The sequence below is a fragment of the Gopherus flavomarginatus genome, chromosome 21 (assembly GCF_025201925.1).
Source record: "Gopherus flavomarginatus isolate rGopFla2 chromosome 21, rGopFla2.mat.asm, whole genome shotgun sequence".
Classification (NCBI taxonomy): Eukaryota; Metazoa; Chordata; order Testudines; family Testudinidae; genus Gopherus; species Gopherus flavomarginatus.
Window position 1 is genome coordinate 6,121,806 of NC_066637.1, and position 20,225 is coordinate 6,142,030.

A 20,225-nucleotide genomic window follows, 5' to 3' on the forward strand; every position below is an offset into this window, starting at 1 on the left:
TACTTGTAGCCAGATCAAGGTTCTGCTGATCTATGGGGGAAGTGTTTATTTAAGGAGTCTTGATCTAGGATTGACTGTTATTAAAAGAGATTCCACTGAGCTTAAAGATTCTAGTTAGTAAGGTTCCAGAATGCCACATCCTCTCTGTGCAGGATATGCTCTTTCAATTTAGTAGCATTCATCTACAAGGTAGAAACAATGGGAACATCTGATTAGGGCAGGGGCCAGGTATCTTCCTATGCATTTGTACAGCACCTAGCACAAGAGGACCTCAATTCTGATTGGGCCTTTTGGTACTACTGCAATATACATAAATAAATAAACTATTTCAGATAATGAAACTAAATTTTCTGTAGTCATTCCAATGTACACATTTTAGTCTCTCTGTATTTACTTGAGAGGATTCTTAAAAACATATATGATCGAAAGCAAGACAATCTATGCAATAACCAGAGCCATTCATGTGTGAATTACTGGCAGTGATTGTAGTGGAGAATAGACGACACAGTTTTGTTGAAAGGGGGAATCCAAACTGGTAATGCTTTGTAAAGTGTCCTTTATTTATTTTAAATATGCCAGGAGCATTTTTAAAGCCTGTTAGGCTTATTTAAAGTGCACTGGGATTTGTCAAAGTGCTCCAAGGAAATAACATTCTTTGTCTCCAGAGATGCTGCTAGACCCTCTACAAAAGAACTAAAAAATAAAGCGAATGCGTATATTATTCTACTTTTATTTCTTCGGGGCCCTTTATAATTGAGTGCATCTTATTTATCTGCAAAATTTCAGAGCAAACCAGATAGATAATGACTTACATTGTCAGTGACACTGGACCAAGATTCATAATTTTAGTCTGTGTAGGGGTGGCCTGAGGGTGATAAGCAGTGTACATGCATTAGAGAGGAGAACGGCAAAGAACTGAAATAATGTTAAACCACTGTAAGTGGCTAATTCAAAGGCAAGGACCAATAAATTGCAACCCTCAGATAAATCATAGTTGTTCCAATATGAATGGGGAAATAAAAGTCTTTCACACTTTGTGATCGAGACAATATAAACAGAAAACAAAAGAAAGTCTGAGAAATCCATTAAAATCACTAAATACTTTATTTTGGGGTGGGAGACCCAGATTTCCTTTACTGGAAAAAAAAAGGAGATATACAGTAAGAAAACACTGTCTATAAACTATAGCTACATTATGTACAGAAAATGTAAATATTAATTTAAAAATAATTTAAAAAATACCTCAGAGTCATCTTTAATGTTGTCATGTTTCCGGGTTGAAGGAATGTAAGGTACTGCAAGACAAAGTGGATAAATAGAACAAGTAGATTGCGAAGACTATCCTGCACATAGCAGAAAAATCATAAAATCAGTTTACTTTGCCGCATGGGACATTAGGTAGGATTCTTTCACTTAGTTGTCATAATCTTGATAGTACATAATAAGGGTGCTGAACAGGGTTCAACATTGGAATAGGGGAAGAGGAACCTTTTGGCACTTAACAGTGACCTTTTAACTTGCTGAACCATGTTTGACAGGCCCAAAGTGTTCTATTCAGTCCTCTTCGGGGAGAAAGATTGTGGATGGAGGATGAAGCCTTGAGGTAGGAGTGGTTACAGACATCTTAACGTACAAATAGTCAGACACCCTAACCTGAAGGTTAAAGATCTCCCTTTCTGTAACATACTCAGCTGCCTCTGTTCTCCTTGCAAATGTTACCAAGTCAACTAGCAATGTATATTTATAACCAATTTACAAGTTGTAGGCTCTAAAATTTGTGAAAAAAAAAAAAAACCAACTACCCCTACCCACCTCCAAACCTTACTCACCTTTATACATTTCTATAGCACCTTCCTTAAAATGCTCCACAAACAGTACCTGATTCAGCCTTACAACCCCCATTTTACATATAGGACAACTGAGGCAGAGTGCATGGCACGAATGTAGGATTTTTGGGACAAGGATTCTATTACATGTGTATATAATACCGAGCACGATGGAGTCCTGATCCACGAGGCACTACTGTAATACTAATTATTAGAGAGACAAGGTAGGTGAGGCTACATCTTTTATTGGACCAATTTACACTTAGGGTGACCAGACAGCAAGTGTGAAAAATTGAGACAGAGGGTGGGAGGGTAATATGAGCCTATATAAGAAAAAGACCCAAAAATCGGGACTGTCTCTATAAAATCAGGACATCTGGTCACCCTAATTTACATTCCATCAGAGAAGTAGATTGCATCATGGAAGGGCCACTCAAATACCAGAGGATAATCTGCATCAATACAGAAAAAACCCACTGACTACACACACCTAGCTGTCACCTATCAAACCACAATGGAACCCATACAGGGTATCATCAAATAATTACAGCTCATATTTGATGGGGACCACTTCCTGAAAGAAATGTTTCCTGAACCCCTTCTTCTGGCCTTCAAACAGTTCCCTAATCTCACCTTCAAACAACTCCCTAATCATACCAATCTCACCATCAGAAGCGAGCTCCCCACAGACGAGGACACGCCAACTCAAAGTGGCATCAGACCCTACCATAAAAACAGATGCAAAACCTGGAGACAAACTTCACTGCTACAATGATCAATGCCCCTCACAACACACCTTGCAAGAATCATGTGTCCTACACTTGCCTATCACAACATGGTGTATTTCATCAGTGCATCAAATGCCTCAACAACAACTAAGCGGGTGAAACCAAACAATTAGAATGCTCTCAAAAAAACTCATAGAAAAAGGATAAAAGATGAAAACACTATCACTTGTTGGCACTTTTCACAAAGCTATCACTCCATAATTGATCTTCCAATACACATCCTCAAAGGAAGCCTGCACAGAAACTTCAAAAAGCGAGGCTAGAAATGAGGGATTCCAGAATAGAGGGGGATTTGGAGTCACGGGCCCATCAATTTTTACTGGTTGGAAGGGCAAGGGGCAGGGAAGGAGGAGTGAGAAGAGGATGGGGCCTCGAGGCAAGAGGCAGCGTGGCCATGGTTTGGGCAACAGTGGCCCCCCTGCAGTCAGTTTTAGGGAGCTTCCATTGCTCCTGCTAAAAACTTAAATTCAGAACACTGCTAGACACTGGTTTCATGGCTCATTATAACAATTTATAATACACTCCTGCTTGCTAACCTCTAATGGGCCACTTGAAATCTCTTTTGCATAACAGTCTAACCTTTATTGCCCACTCCGTTTCCAACGTCCTCCTACAATTTATCCCAAACTTGTATTTAGTTCAGACACTCCGATTTCCTTCCCCAGTTCTGAAGAAGAGCTCTGTGTAGTCTGAAATCAGAATTTGATCCGATAAAATATATTACATCACGTACCTTGTGTCTCATATCCTGGAACCAACACGGCAAACATACTAAAAATTACTATTACTAATACTGGTAGCACTGAGTTAGTATCATGGTTCCTATTATTACTATAGTTACATCCAAAAGCGTAAGTATAAATACCTACTGCCATCAGTTTCTTCTGAGGGGAGGTCAACGTCATCATTTTTATCATCTAATTGAGGTTCCTGGGAAGGCATGACCGAATCCTGGCAAAATACAGAATTTACAGGAAAAAACATCCATCAATTAATGTAATCTGGTTTATGCCATCTGAATATGGCTTACTAAAGGTTTTAAACAAGTCTGTCTTGTTCTATAGATAATGAATAGCTAGAAATTTACATTTGAAGCTTCCAGGACAGGTAATGGGTTATTACAGATATTTATCAAAACATGAATGGTTTGTAATGAATTATAAAAAGCCTCTATAAAAAGTCCATCTGCCCCCTGCACTGTGCAGTGTAAACAAATCTCATGTTTAATAATTCTCTTTTAAAACTAAATCCAGCATATTTTACTGTAAAATACACACAAACAGAATTAAAGATTTCTGAGACTGTATCATGTGAAATTGCAGCCATTCCGTTTAGTGTGAATTTATATAGACAGTCTAAAGCATCAGCATATTCCCTGCCCCAGCTAAAAATAAGAAATACTGCCATTGTTCCAAAAGGTCTTGCATTCATTAATAAAGGACATAAGTTTTAGTTTTCTTTTGTAACGAATTCTCAACCATTAACATAAGACATGTAGAACTGTTAGAGCAGACACAGCAGCAAGTATGTTTGACTCAAATACAATCTCCACATAAGCAGGAATGAATAGGATGGCAAAGAATCAAGGCAATGTATGCAAAAGGTGTTTCAGCAGTTGGAATGGTGAGGAAAAGATGAATTTGGTTGATATTAAAAAAGGAAGAAATCAAAGTAACTAGTAAGATACCGAATACAGGACAGGTTTGGAAGAGGCTGGGGATTGGAAGGAGAGGACACCAAAGTTTTGAGTCTACGATTGAAAGAATACTGGAGTTGTCAATACAAATAGATACAGGAGATGGGTAGACAGATCAGGAGAAGGTGAGTATTTAATAGACTGAGTTTAAAATGGCAGCAGGACCCAGGGGAGATGTCTAAATGACAAATGGAGATGTAAAAACAAAAAAGAGCTTCTTAAATCTGCAGAAATTCCCATGAGACAAAGCATACAACTGAAAACGTTTTTTCAAACTGTGTTCTTCATTTATCTGTGAAATAAATACTTTCTTGTGAACTAATAAGAACTTCAAATCCAAGTCTGTTTGTATTTATTCACAGCACAAAGGTCTGCTTTCCTCACTCTGTCTTCATTGATCACAACACACATACCCTCCCCTTCTCCATTTGCAAACCTAGCGACCTGCATACATGAACAACATTTTGTCAGTTAGAAAATACTCTTTGGAAATAACGAACTTGGAGGTGGTAAAACACATTAGCTTTATACAGAATACAAACTTACCATATGCCTTTTGCAGGTCAGTGGAACAAGTATGTGACAGCGTTTATGGACCAGCAATTTGCAGTTGATACACTTGTAGCCTTGCCTTCCGAGACCCCATATCCTTTCACTGCATTGGCCACAATATGCTCTCTAAAAAGCAAGCAGTATAATTATATTCAAGTTTTAGACCTCTAACAATTCTTCTCTATGTATTCATAACCCTACTGGCCAAAAGAAACTATTTCACACTCCTTCAAGTATTTATAGTCATCAGAAACATGTCTTTTATTGATATCACTCACCTGTGGGTGCATCTTCAAAACTTTATTCAAACACTGCTTCTGATTTTAGGTACTGTACTCAATACTCCAAAACCGAAGTTGACTGTCAGTAAAAGCAGAAGTACGCCTATTGGACATTGCTACACCAGCAGTTTGAATGCAAAAGTTGGGCTATTAGTATTTTTCTTTTTTTGCCATTAGTGTGTGCAACGTTTTGAAGGCATGTATTAAGACAAGGTTTCTGGGAGGAAGAGCTTAATACCTAAATTAGAAAAATTACAAATGTATTTTCGCTTTGTCAATTACAGTGTGAAATAACAAACCATGAGCTAAATTAAGTGATTATGAGGTGAGGCATAAGAGCAAAGCCAGATGGTATTTGGTTAAAGATACTGAAAAATGTATTTCTAGGAGATTTTGAGGCTGTAGAGCAAGACTGTTTGTCACACTGCAGGAAAAGAATATCTGAACTGTATGGAGCACCATAACAGAAGGCACAATTGTCCATAGTTCATTTTAGTTGAGGAGAGAATACTGCAAGTCAGTAGAACAAAATATGTAAGGTTTAACTGACATTGACCAAGTTCCTTGGGGCATAGACTGTCCATAAAACATTATGCTCAGCTATGGCCCTGTATGAATAAGACTGTTTATGGGCAGCAGGTGCACAACACTGAGACAGCATTAACCTTTCCAACAGCCAAATTAATTTTCACTTCCCCACAAATTGTTAAAAATTTCACTCCTTGGACTGGTGTGTGAAAAATTTCAGCTTATGGATAATTTTATGGTTAAGAAATAAGCCTGTGAAAACAGAGGTTAATGCATTCCTTGGATAGCACTGTATTAATATTCTTCTATATTTAATTCAGAGTTTTTTTGTTTTATCCAGATGCTGAGTACAACTGTTCAACAGCAGACGCTGAGGCTCAACAAGTTGCAATAAGGATCAAAATGCTAATTGTACTTCGAATATAGAAGAATTCCCAGAACTGCTTCATCAAAAAATCAAAGGGGATGATCAGAGAACTTCTATAGATCAACTTGTTAGGCAAGAGTCCTCAAAGAAGTTTCTTAAGACCAAGGGAGGGGGACTTTTTTGCACTGCTGAGCTGACATTATTTGATAAATCTCTACAGTATGTATATAGAGAAATTATAAAGAAACGAACAAGATTCTAACTGGAGTACTGGATGCAGGCTCTTCCCCTTTTAAGTTTAATATGTCTCCTCCTTCTACATAAATCAACACTAGAGATTTCTCAGTATTTTCCCTAATGCCTGGAAATGAACACAGCGATTTAGCTGATACTGGAACACATCAGCATGCTTAAATTTGGCCATTTTACCCAGTAGAAAAGGCATGTTTGGAATCAATATATTTACTTTAAATAGCATTCAATTAAAAAATAAGTTGTTTTATATATTTTCAAAGGGGCAGAGTGCCTAATGGAGGCAAGCTTTAAAATTTATGATTTATGAGCACTGGGATTATACTTTCTAGGATTTCTGATACTCCAAGCCAGGCCAATCAATGGAAAGAACCGAGGAGAGTATTTGGGCTATGACCATACGCATAGACTGGGAGTCAGGACTCCTAGGGTCTGATTGCAGCTTTGATTTTTAGGACTTTCCAACTTCCTTGCTCTCATTTGTTTCTGAATTATTTGAGCATGTGCCTCTTGGCTTAGTTTTGAATTTCTCTCTGACTCAGCAGCGAATTGCCACAGAAGACCCAGCACTTCAGCAGCGGGTCCCGGGGCGGAAGAACCCCCCACTGTGGGTCTTTGGGGCAGTTTGGTGGCCAGTCCTGGAGCAGAAGGACCCTCCGCTGCCAAATTGCCGCCGAAGACCCAGAGCGAAAGAAGCTCCGGGGGCCAGGCCCTGCAAGAGTTTTCCGGTGCCCCCGGAGCGAGTGAAAGAGCCCGCTTCAGGGCCCCCGAAAAACTCTTGTGGAGGCCCCTGCGGGGCCCAGGGCAAATTGCCCCACTTGCTCCCCCCCCCACGGGCAGCCCTGTGATTTTTGTCCTCCATGCTGCTGTGAGGAAGACCTAGGATACAGTTTTGATTAAATGCAAAAACCCCCAACACCCCAACCAAACCAAAAATTCTCCTCAAAACCCTTGAATGTTGATCATTCCCAATTTGCAGGAATGTACCACATCTCTGTGACATAACATATGAACTATTAATGTGAAAGAGTTCATTAGTGCCAATGTATGTTTCATTTAGACGTCTTCCTAACCTGGTTTCAAGCCTACAGATTTTATGTTAAGGGGACTACTTGCACCAAGGATTAGCAGGACTGGGTCACTACCCTGGAAGAGAAACACCTCATAATCTTTGTCAATAAATAGACAGTTCAGAGTTTATGCCTGTTTTCCTGCATGATTAGAACTCCCATCAGAAAAGGATACTCTAAACATACCACCCGTATATTCACGAATAGAAGCTAAACCAAGAAGGTTTCAATTTTCACTTTGTTCCGTTGCTTTTTATTTTGCCTCTTGGCCCAATACCAATTGCCATTTGCTTCTGCAGTTTTTAACAAGAGTCGCTATTTCCTGTCACAACTTGATGTACGTGTTACATCAAGTTATTTTATATCCATATTGTTCCACTATTTAATATGACTCATTAAAATAAGATACTTGTATTGTGTTCCAATACCTGGCTCTCCAGATACTTAGAAACAAACAGTCTCTTCAATGGTAGCCTATATTCATATTATGATAAGATGTAGCAGTGTGATATGTACTATTGCCAGGATTACTACCTTGGTCTCCATACGAATTAACTAAGGAACAGATCATTCTTTCCAATTTTGATCTCTCACCACCTTTACTTTCTTCTTTTTAAAATTCATTTTTCTTGAAAATTTTCATGTGTTAGAATCTCCACCACTGATTTTTTTCTTGAAATGTTTCAGATTTATAGGCCAATTGTTTGAGAGATGTGACAAAGTAGTAGATTTTTGCTTATGAAAAAGGTCCTGTAATATTGTTCAGAGATGTCCCAAAACCTGCTTTTTTATGGTCATTCTCTGTCCAAAGGATTTTGAATAAAATCATTTAAACTGTCTGAGCTATGCAAGCATGACAAGTAATGACTACTTAAAAAAAATGATTTAAACAGGTTCCCCCTCCATCCTTATAATTGCCTCTTACAATTTTTTTCAACGTTACAATTAGCTCTATTAGGCCAGATAGCTTTGCCGTATTTGAAAATATCTGATTAAGAAGTTGTAATTAATGCACGCATTTCATTTTCATAATTTCTAATTGATCATTTATTTATATATCAAATTAAGTTGTATACTAAATATGCTATTATAAAACTGGAGGTGTACATTTAGTCTGTGCATACACTAGGGGAAAGACAGATGATAGAGACAGAGGTAGGAATAGATACAAGGTTTTTTGGGTCAAATGTTTGTACCATCATTAGCCTCTGTAGAAGCGCTAGTGTACACAGGTTTCATGGTTGCCACTGAGTGTGTTTTAAATCCTGGGCCATATGTGGCCCAGATCCTGTAAATACTTACACACAGCTTATTATGCATGTGATCAGTCCCGTCAGCTGCAACTGCACTACACATGCATGTAAAGTTCAGCACATGCCTACGTGTTACAGGATCTGAGCCTAATCCAGATCAGAATATGTAAATGACAGTAGTAGCTGATATCCAGACTACACTGGTAGCCATGATAAGAACTTTTAGGAACAATAAAGGCCTAGTAAACTTTCACACTGAACACAAATTCAAATTCATTTTATTGCAATATTTCCAGCTTGTTTTCCTTTCTTAAATTTCCTCACCAATTTTGCTCATTTTCTATATCTATCTAACCTACCTAATAGTATGTGTGTTTCAATAAACATCTTCACAGCTCATTCTCTCAATGATCTAAAAACTCACAATATTGAATTTGTGACAACTAACTATTCCTCGGGGGGAGGGAGCGGAAGAGAACCTACAACGAATACAGGACTATGATGACTTCAGATTCAAACAGAAGAAGAAACTTGTTTGTGAGAGAAAGCTTTTATTCAAAGGCAATCAATAATAAAGAATAGAATTCAAAAGAGACTGCTTTTTCCAGTTTCTTTGCTCAGGTCTGAGTGTGTTAAGATCTTGTTTAAAATGTAGATAAAGCTGACTGCTCATATTAACCAAGCGTAGCAAGGGCAAAGGATTAGAGATGGCTAGATTGTAATATAAATGTACTGTAATATTTGCACATTTTTCCTACCTTTCCTACATCAAGAGCTGCTAGGTGGCACACAGACAAAAAACTGACAGGAATTTGAACCATATTGTTATTTGAAAAAGAAAAAACTCTGAAATGACTATTTAACTCTAAGAACATCACAGTATTTGTAATAAAGGGGAATTTTAACATCCTTACAGTACACCTCACCATACCTACACACTAACATTGGTAATAGTGCATGTCAGCAGGATTGTTGGGATGATCAAAATACATAATAAAATAGCTCATATTAAAAATGTCCTACACTGGTTGGGGAGAACCCATTAAACAATGACATAAATGTAAGGTGTTAACACATGCACCAAAATATGATGAAATTACCTTTTTTAACCCCCAATGGGCATCCATTACCCCTTTAGCTAGGTTCCTTGTTATTTCTTATATCCAAAAGTAACTGTCACATTAAGAAGCTGAACACTTCCCACCTGTGATTAACGGTACTGTTTCTTTAATCAGCGCAATGTATGCGAACAGCATGCATTTTAGCCATTTTGCCCAACAAGCTGCAAGACAGCAACCTTAGGTTTTCAAATGCCAACCATTTCATCATTACAGTCCCCGTTCTCTCACATATCCACAGTACCTTTTGAGAGTTCAAGAAGGTACTCCCAACCTACAGGCTGGCTCCGGCAGCCACAGTGACAGTCCCAGACTCCTCTCATTACTCTTGGTCTTCCCATGATTCACTGTATTCTTGAAAGCTGCACATGCTGTCTTGCATTTCCCCTCCTCCACTCAGGCTTATATCAAACTCTGATGGCTCTGATGTAACTGTTCCAAGCCCCAAAACAGTGAAAGTCTGTCTAGCCTAGCAAACCCGTAAGCTACAGTATGGCTTTCAGATCTTCTTCTGTGGAATCAATCACTTACAGGAACACAGTGCTCTTCAGAAAATGGTTAAGTCACTTTGAATTCTTACTAGTACTAGTCACAGAGTGAATGATCTTTCTGAAGCCCATCTACACTTTTTATAAGGATTTGTAGTTCTGCATAGGAGGAACCCTGCACCAGTGAAGAACCAGTTGTAAGAATGGGACCTAAGATCACAAACAACAAATACAGAGTGAGGGAAAGGAATAGTCAACTTTTTCCTTTTTAAAAAAATATTGACTATACTTGCTGCACCTCTCTCTCTTTAACTGGCTAGTTTCTCACAGATATAATGGAGAAGAAATCCAAGGTCCCAGCCTAGCTGACTACCGAGGAAGGAAAGCCTCACAGTTCTCTCACCCAAAGCCCTGGATTTCAGGAGGGGCCAGAGGAGTCTACATGCTTAGACTCCAAGTACAAATGGCAAAAAGAGAGCAGATCCATTGGACATTTTTTTGTAAATGTTGAGGAACAATTTGAATTCAGGCCTTCTGGACTTCTTCTGACACATTCATGTCAAATTATGCGAGTTTTCTATTTATTTTGTCACAAATTAAATATAATGGAGAGTCATTCTGGGATCAGGCTAAATAGCTTACAAAATGACTAACTATAAAAGGCCTCCAATAATAAGATGTTTAAAGAAAATGTCAGACTGCAAAAATGACAACTTAGTGACTGACATCCTTGAGTGAGGCACTGCAGATCAAGAAACAGGAACTGAGGGTTAGTTTTCTATTACATATACTTATAATCTTAGGGGCAGTCACCGTTGTGTGTGGGCACAAAGGCTTGTGATCATCTAAATTAATAACTCTTTTACTGGGTTCCTATTCAAGTGCACTTGAGGTTCACAGTGAAAGAGGAAAGGTTATATAACTGAGGGCACTTCAATACTGCTACTGTGCTGTGTACAGTGTTATACGCCCACTTAAAATATACATAGTACAGAAGATTTTATTTATTTATTTATGTATTTAACATTATGCTGACAATCAAGGAGGTTAAAATTCAGGATCTTACAAGTGCCCATTTCAAATTGCTATTTTTGAGAAGTATTTGTAAAAGTTATGAGTAAGTAAATCAACAAGCACAATCTACAGTGCTGTTGAATATAAGGGAATATTAACAGAGTTGTACATTCAAGCCCCACCTACCCCTTCACATGATATACCCTTCATTTGTGCAGTATTTTTAAAAATAAGAAATAAACAAAGAATTAAAATAGGAGAAAGACAAGACACTAAGCGGACTACAGCCTTCGCCTTGCAATAGGTGTATTAAAAGGGATTTCTATTGCACAATTCATCTGATATTTTGAATGAATTCAGAAATTTACAGAATTGACTATAGAAACTCATTCAAGGCTGAAGTTAAATATCTAATCTCAGACACACATATGCATATGTATATACATGCACGCTATATTTTGTTGTCTATGGTATACTGATGTCTGTATAACTAGCTTCAGTTGTATTCTTATGATGCTGTAGCTCTGAAATGCATTTATTCTTTATACTGAAGTTTAGTGTAAACCAGGCCTACTAGGGACTGTCAACAAAAATAAAAAATGACCATGTTAGTGAGGTTTCAAAACCACAGGTATACATTAACTACAGGCCTAATTTTCACAAACATTTTACTAATTACTAATATAATACTGTAGATTTCTAGTTAAAATGTATGTTGTCCAAAGGCATACATTTTGATCATGTGTTAAGTATAATACGTAAAAAGGTAAAAAACATTCCATAACGTGCATCAAAAACGGTATCTTAGTCACTAACTTGTTTAGTATGTGGTGAAAAGGTGCATTATGTATATATACCTCATTTAAATTTTAACAGTCCACAGACGCAATACTTAACCTTAACCAGCCTTAGATCTCTGCAATACATTTCAAATGGCATTTTTCCTCCTAGAGCACTGGAAACAAAAAACTCTACCCAAACAATAGCAAAGATTTGATTCCTTTTACTGTCATGGGATATCATTGTTGGATCTAAAAATTAACCCATCTCTTTACACTTAGGCTTTTATGGAATTCTAAGAAGTGTATATGTGCTGCAAAATTCTGGCACAATGGGCTAAGTTAAGGAAGGAGTCTCCTCAGCCTTTAAAGCTATGTTCTCTTACTTGTATGGATTAAGTCAGATCCTTAATGTTGTTGTATCTTGGCATGCATACTGATTTGCAGCTCAAATACATATACCAGAATTCCCCCCCCCCAATTACATTATATACTAGTTCTGGCTCCAAGCATGTTAAGACAGGATATTAAGAGATTTAATAAAAATAATTTATACAGACAATGAATGGAAAGGAATATTGACGACAACTGTGCTTACAGAAAATCAGAACCAGGAGAAAGAGGGAGAGAATCTGATCTAAAAATATCTTTAAAAAAATAACAGTAAAAACAACAATAATAAAAGCTTGTAAGAGCATTTAAAAGAAAACATTTTCATTAATTATGTACTACTGATCTCATCCCAGACTCTAAATAATTCAAAAACTTCAGACTTTCTGGCTGTTGTGCAGTGAATAATATTGCATACTGAATTCATATAAACAAGCATCTCCCTTTTCCTTTTCCTTCCCCGTGTTCCAAATACAGGAAAAGCACACACTGAAAAAACAATGACTGCAGAGCATTACCCCAAAAATGGCATTTTTAGCAACAGTACTCACTCTGTTAAAGCGTTTGGCTTGAAACAGATGCCCATTCACTCGGTAGAGCTTCCTCCATCTTCTTGCTCCACGTCGGTAGATTGATTCTAAGAAGGAAATTAAAAAGGTGTAAAGCAGCAGCATAGTAACATAGCAATACCAGATACACCATGTCAAGCAAGTTGTGACTTAAAACATTCTTGCTTTTCTAAACACTAACGCACAGCTAAAATCCCTGCTGATAGAATCAGGATTTTTTTCTTTTCTTTTTTTTTTTTTTAAAAGAAGCCTTAAATGACAGCTTCTGGAGGATGTGCTTTTGCCACTGCCTCTCCCTTTTCTCTATCCCTCTCTCTTTTTGTCACATGATTATAATCTTGTTACAGTTCCTTGGCTGCTTGCTGTTTCAAGCTCAGGTGAGATGGATAGATATAGTTAAAGAAACAGTGTTCCTCTATAAACCTCATGCTACTTATCCGTCACCTTAATGGGTAAACATGTAAAGAATATGTGTTAGCTGATGATAATGGAATATATTATATAGTATTAAAACATTACAAAATCTTGTGTCCTGTTTTCCTCTCTCCTGCTTTACAGAATCCTCATGCAAAAGGGCTAACATTTTCCACTAGAAGTCTAATATGCTGGTTGTAAGGGGAATCTCCTAACCAAATCAGCCTGACAATTGGTAACGACTAGGGTTCAGCAATTCATTTTTTCCAGTTTGGTGACGAAACAAAAAATAAATAAATCCAGAAACAATTTAGGCTCATTTCAAACAAAAACTAACCCTCACCAAAGCAAAAAAAAATATTTCAAAAAATGTGTTTGGGTTGATTTGAAACAAAAAGTCAATTTGAAAGAAATGTTGAAAGGGTTTATTTAGAAAAATCTGAAACAAATCATTTTGACTTTTTCAAGAAAAATCAACTAATTTTTTATTTGGCTGAAACTATTTGCTGAATTCCTCCTGAATTCATGGACAGTTTTGGTCACTGCCAAACTGTATTCTATTAAGTGAAACAATTCTGCTTAGCTCTAGCAGTGAACAGCACCAGATTCTGATTCCTTAACCTGCTATCCAACCATACTCAGAAGATTTCTGTGTGGCTAGATCCCTAACCCAAGTATCTTGAAACTCTGTAAACTTGAGTTACTTACCAACTGATCTACTAAGATGTTCTTTGGCACATTATCCAGGGATATTTTTAAAAAAGTAATGAATAAAGGTAGTTTAGCAGATTTTAAAAAATAAAAGTGATAAGTTCGTGAAACTCAAGCAAAAGGAAAACAGAGAATATTTTATTGCTTGTAAAAATGAGGTCAGAACAAAAATCCAGATTACATTTACAGAAATGGATTTATAAAATGTATTTGTTTGTTTTCTTATGATACAGTACTGAATTCTGAAGTGGGAAGATAGTCAGTGTTTAATCCTTGGTAAATTAATTCAAAATTACCTTCAGGTCATCATCTTTAAACTTTTTGGCTTTCAAGAAGTCAGAAATAAATCCTAAATTTAAATACATTTCTGAAGCCTATATTATTATAAGCTTGACTCACTTGTAACAATGGCATATATACAACTGTGAGTATTGTTAGACTAAAAATAGATAATGAAATAAAATGATCTTCCAACAAAAGAAAAATGCATTTAAGTCTGTATTAGCTAAAATTACTTTTGATCTTTTTTTCCTGCGTGTGTAATGAGTACACTTTGGTACTGCAACCAATTTTTATATTTCTTACTGTTTGTCCTACAATATCAAGGCAAGTCATTTCTAGAAAGGGGACAAAGGATTATTTTGAAGGATTCTGGCCATACTGGAAATTTCAGCCCCAAATCTGAAAACACATGCTCACATGTATAAATTTACTCATGCAAGTAGTCCCACTGTAAATTTAAGGATCTAGACCTTAAAAGACCACAGTACCTTTAATTTTTTTAAATAAAGTGTTAACAAGAGAGGCATCAAATACAGAGTTGCTAGTCTAGATACAGCCTATGTGATGGGATTCTGTACCCACATGGCTGTTCATGATATACAAAAATCTAAGCTTTCATTAAGAAGTAGTTTCTATTTTCATTGTTGCAAAGGAAATATTCTATATATGAATTTAACGTACCCAGTGCAAGGTTGTCTGCCTGAAACTATGGCTCTGAGAGGTATGAACTTCACTATCTACTATTAATTCCAATGGTAACTCTAAAGGCCTAATTGCATTTTAAAAGAATCTCTATTTCACTGCTTATTTGACATTCAAAAGGGGAAAGAATTGGACTTGAAGTCCGGTAGTGGAAACGGGAGTTGGTGCAGAGAAGGGGAAGGGGTGGAACACAGAAACCCGAGCAAGAGAGAGAGAGATAGACGTGATGGAGAAAGAAAAAAAGAAACAAAGGCAAAAACAGCACTGGTCCTCAAGATGAGCATGTTTTCCTGTTGTGCTATGCTGAATGAAACAAAACACAAAATAAATTGTAACTGGATATTTAAAGGTTATATTCTATTCTTGATCTTTGGGCAAACTTCCCCGTGACAGTGGGAGATCAATTGTGGATTGCTGGATGGGATGGTCTGCATCCTAAAGAGTTTCAATCTTTTAGCTAACAACTGAAAGTGTTTTTGGAAACTGCCCCATCCTAGAAGCAACTATGGATTAACAGGCTGTGAATTTGGGTAATAAATAGCAATATTTACTTCCACCAGTTCTCAGCTTGATTCCTCTATCCCACCATAACCACCATAGTTTTCTCTTGGTTGAGTCTGAGCCAGCTCATTCTAATTCAAGCATTGGTCCCAGCAAGACTCTGGACAAGACAGTCAACTGCACTGGCTAGGTGTGACAAAGATGAAAAACAGAGCACCATGTGTATATGGAAGACTCCACAACCCAAGCAACCTTATGATCTCTGACATTGGCCTCACATACAAATTCACATGACTGTCCTCACAGTAGCAGGTCCATTTCACTACACTATCCCTGTGAAACCTCTCAGCAAGAAAAGAACAGTGACTCCAAAAATGACTCCATGCCTAACACAGACAGCAGCCATGTCTGCAATACTTTGTGGTCAATGGTACCAAAAGCAGCTGGCAAGGCTAATAAAATCAGTATGAACATAGGATTCTTGGTCGTCACCAGAAGCTGGAGATAGTGAGCAATGAAAACAGGGCAGTCTCCATACTACATGGAGGACAAAAATTGGATTGACCAGGGGCAACAAAATCTGAAGAATTTAGCATTGCCAGAGTGGCTTCACCTATTTATTTCCAATCTTTCCAAAAGGGAGAGATCACATTCTAAAAATAATTAGCTAAACTATCAATGTCAAAAACGTTTCTTTGAGCAAGTGCCTAAGCAACTCTTCCTTATGCATGGATAGCACCATGGGATGCACTGACCATCAGGTAGAATGTTTTTTTTTTTTTTATAATCAGTCACCGAGAATGTGGTCTCTATGGAGTCAGAAAATGGGGAATAGTATAAACACAGAACTGACAGACACTGCAGATTCTTTCTATCAAAAACAATGGCTGTAACGTGTTAGAGAACACTTAGTAAACATTAATTCAAAATGAAAATGACTGGCTCACATTTTTAGTATTCTTTTCTTCACCTTTTTCAATGGTCACATTTCAGAACTACCTATCATAGCTTTCAAGGACTGCAGAGTGGAAAGATAAGGATTGGAATGGGTGCTCTTGCCTCATTTCCTTGAAAGGAGGGACAAGCTTGCCCTCCAGACACCATGTAGCTGAAGACAGAGATGAGAAATCCTAGCACAGTCACATTACATTTTCTTTATTGTTTGGCTACTGCTCCAGATGGATCAAAAAGTGTAACAAAACCATGGAATGAAGAGATAGGAGTAAGCTAAGTAGTATGAAAGAGTAGGGAGGAAACTGCTGACTTTGAAAACAAATAATGTAATTAGCCCTCAGCTACACTAGCCCTAACAGTTTTTTTTCTTAGTCCATGAATGAGTTCAATGGTTGGTAAATCCTTTAATATACTTTTTTTTCATTTTATCATATTTCACAAAAAAAATTATGTTTAAAGAAACCAGTACCTAGTTTGCTAGTCAACCCAATATGAAGTTCACCTGATGAAATACACTCCCTAACTTCCGGTCGCCTTCCCAATACAAACTAATTTTCACTTGAAAAAGAAATGTATTGCTGTTGGTATTTCCAATACCACTGCATGCCTCAGTACCAACTGGATAGACATTTGTGCTTGGGACTCAAGATAGAGCTACCAACTAGTCCTGGCACATAAAGTTGCCAATAAGCAACCACAAGGTCTGAAAGCCTCCATCAAAGGAGAATTAGGAAATCTACTTGCTGCATTCTATGATAATGATGTAAGAATAAGAAATCCAGTAAGTGACCGGTCTTTATTTTCTGGCTCGATTCAAATGACATTGGTCAGGGTCACAAAAGCTTATATTCCCATCATAGGGGAGAGGTTAGCAATTACTGACTCTGATGGCTGTTAGATGTAATAAAAACACCTCCATCATATATATCAAAATAACCATCACAAAACTAATACAGCTAATTAATCTTTCACTCACACACGCATGATGTCTAGCATGGAAGTCAGTAGACCTGAATCCCTTAGAGGGGCGAGAGGATTACTCTGCCTCTTAAAGGATATCTGTCAATAACTACTATTCTTGTACTTCAAAGGTCTCTCAAAACAATTTCTTCCTGGTTCCACCCATTCAGCTGCTAAGATAGATCAGACTCCCTCTCCCTCAAAGACCTAATTAACGAAGGCCACCTCTACACTACCCACTGGATCGGCAGGCAGTAATCGATCAGCGGATCAATTAATCGTGTCTCATCTGGACGCGATAAATCGACCCCCAAATCAATGCCCGTACTCCACCTTGGCAGGAGGAGTAAGCGGAATTAACGGGGGAGCCACGGCAGTTGACTTGCCACCGTGAGGACAGCCAGTAAGTTGAACTAAGAAACTTCGACTTCAGCTACGCGAATAGCATAGCTGAAGTTGCGTACCTTAGATCGATCCCCCCCTCCAGTGTAGACCAGCCCAAAGAGTCTGAGATCTGAGTCAATCTCAAAATGTCATTTAGCCCTATCTGACACTTGTTCCTGTTCATTGTCAGGCTCTTTAGCACACTATAATACAGTATGCAGTCTCATTTTGCGGTTCTGTTTTTGCCCCAAATCAACAGTTACTTTCCCCACATTCAGATCCTCAAAGATTCAGGACATCATGTTGGATGCTTGACTCAGATGGAATCCTGAATGAAAATCAAACATATCTACCACCTGTAGGCTTTTGAATTTTCCGTCTCATGTAAGACTTGCCAAAATCATTGGTTTGCACCCAAAATGGAAAATTATTTTGCATTTTAAAATCTATACATGATCTCCTCAACTGTTATTCTCAGAGTAGCATTTAACAGCCTTATCCAAATCTTTTGGATGTACACAAATCCTTTGTTTGTTTTTTATTACAGTGGCCATCCTGTAAACTCAGTCAGTTGGTGTCTGAATTTCTTCTGTAACGTCTGAATATATCATGTCAAATTCAACTTTAATCTCATTGACAGTGGGACTTCACTTGGTGCATGTGTTTTGGCAACACACTGGAAAGTATCAATGTAATGTATAGCCTAAAGAACCTGGGACCATAAAAAGCCTGATCAAGTTCTTTAAGAAGGTCTTTTGTATTCTGTTTAGTAGGCAAGCTGATCATCGATGTTTGCAAACTGTTTGTCAACCCAAGGCTACATAGTACAACAGAAAGTCCTATTTCAAACTGAGTGATAGCTCAGTCAAACATGCCACTGTGGTTTTCCTACAGGGCTCATTTTGTGCCCACTACATGAAACAAAAGCTTTAACATTGGACAGTTAATCATTTTGTTTATGCTTCCCGTGATTACATTACATTCAGCTCCATTATCAATTTTGATTGCTTTTTGTTCATTTATTTCCAATACCACAAACCAATCTGTTTGTTAAACCTTGCTTCACAAATTTATTAAGGAGATCCAACAAAGAACTCTGCTTCTGCAATATAAGAGCTTTGCCCTCTGGCTGCAGGTTTGCCAAAGTCTTTCCTATTTTTTTTTTTGTATAAAATATATATATATATAAAAATTCACTCTGCTTAGAGCAACACGTTTGCAAAACGGTTGCTTTTACTAAACACATGACACCAGAACCCTTGTATTGGGTACCTTTGTGTCATGTTTTAATTAATTCCACATTTATGATAAACAAATTAAATATGGTCTCTGCTATTTATCTATGCATTCTGTTCTTCATACTCTGGTATGATTTTTAATTAGATGCAATTCAGTTCTTTCACTGCTTCCTCACACTTGCATTTTTGAAACAACTTTGCACTAGCCCTGCAAATATCCACTGTTCTTCACAAAGCCGAGAACATGGGTGTTTTAACCTGAATTTCATTTTCACAACAAATAATTATGTCAGTGTATAAGTTAACTTCTCAAATTCACATGCTTTATTACATGTCTATAATCTAATAGTCAGAAGTTCTCCATGGCAGCTGATATCTTTTACATAAAGTATACTTTCCCCCAAGTGACATTATCGATGGGATAAAAAAATCTTTGAAGTTTTAATTACTTTATCTAGCAGTTCTCATTCCTCTTTATGCTCCTCCTGGATGATATTACACATCTTCAGTGCTGTTGGGCCTTCTGCATGTACCAGTATGGATGATTTTACCTTCTCCAATTCCTCTTTGGAAAGAAAAAATCCTGTCTGAGCAATGTACAGACAGGGCAGTCACTAGGTATATGCTCGGGCATAGACTCTTGCAACAGTAAACCAGACTTATTTATATAGTACCCAAAAGCATGTAAGACAACAGGTCCCTGCCAGAAAGAATTTACAATCTCAGACAAAATCTGGATCAAGGATGGGGGGGAGGAGGGAATCAAACATAATGGCAAAATAACCAAGGTGATGTGTGGTATGTGACATTTTGGGTCTGTATTTTATGGCACCATGTTCTCTAGGCACCAAAAGCAAAAAAATAAAATTCTACGCATGAGCTTTTAGGTAAAATGCGAATGTAATACCATCTAAACCACTTCTTGCAGTCAATTGTTTATTTTTGAGCACTGCATGTAGACTGACCTATGCAGTCAGTATTAGAAGTGGTCAGGACACCTATCCAATTTCCTAAAAGAAATGTTAGTAAATAATTTACATTAAACAAATCAAGTCATTCTGAATGTTGAAAAACGTGAAGAATGTCTTCTCAAAACACGGAAAGCAAG

The 20,225-nt window shown here is 37.5% G+C and overlaps 1 protein-coding gene across 10 annotated transcripts in view; it reads right to left on the bottom strand.

Moving 5' to 3' along the window:
* The window catches only part of PRKCZ (protein kinase C zeta), a 143,792-nt gene that overhangs the window by 48,939 nt on the left and 74,628 nt on the right, over positions 1–20,225 (bottom strand). For 8 of the 10 annotated variants that reach the window (XM_050931633.1, XM_050931632.1, XM_050931636.1 and 5 more), the window contains 4 exons: positions 12,954–13,039; positions 4,857–4,988; positions 3,484–3,565; positions 1,243–1,295 (listed from right to left, as the gene is read on the bottom strand). In XM_050931633.1, coding sequence (XP_050787590.1) covers positions 1,243–1,295; positions 3,484–3,565; positions 4,857–4,988; positions 12,954–13,039 — 353 coding nt within the window. Of the gene's footprint in view, positions 1–812; positions 866–1,242; positions 1,296–3,479; positions 3,566–4,856; positions 4,989–12,953; positions 13,040–20,225 lie in introns of those variants that run through there. The other 2 variants (XM_050931642.1, XM_050931641.1) reach the window with 2 other exon arrangements.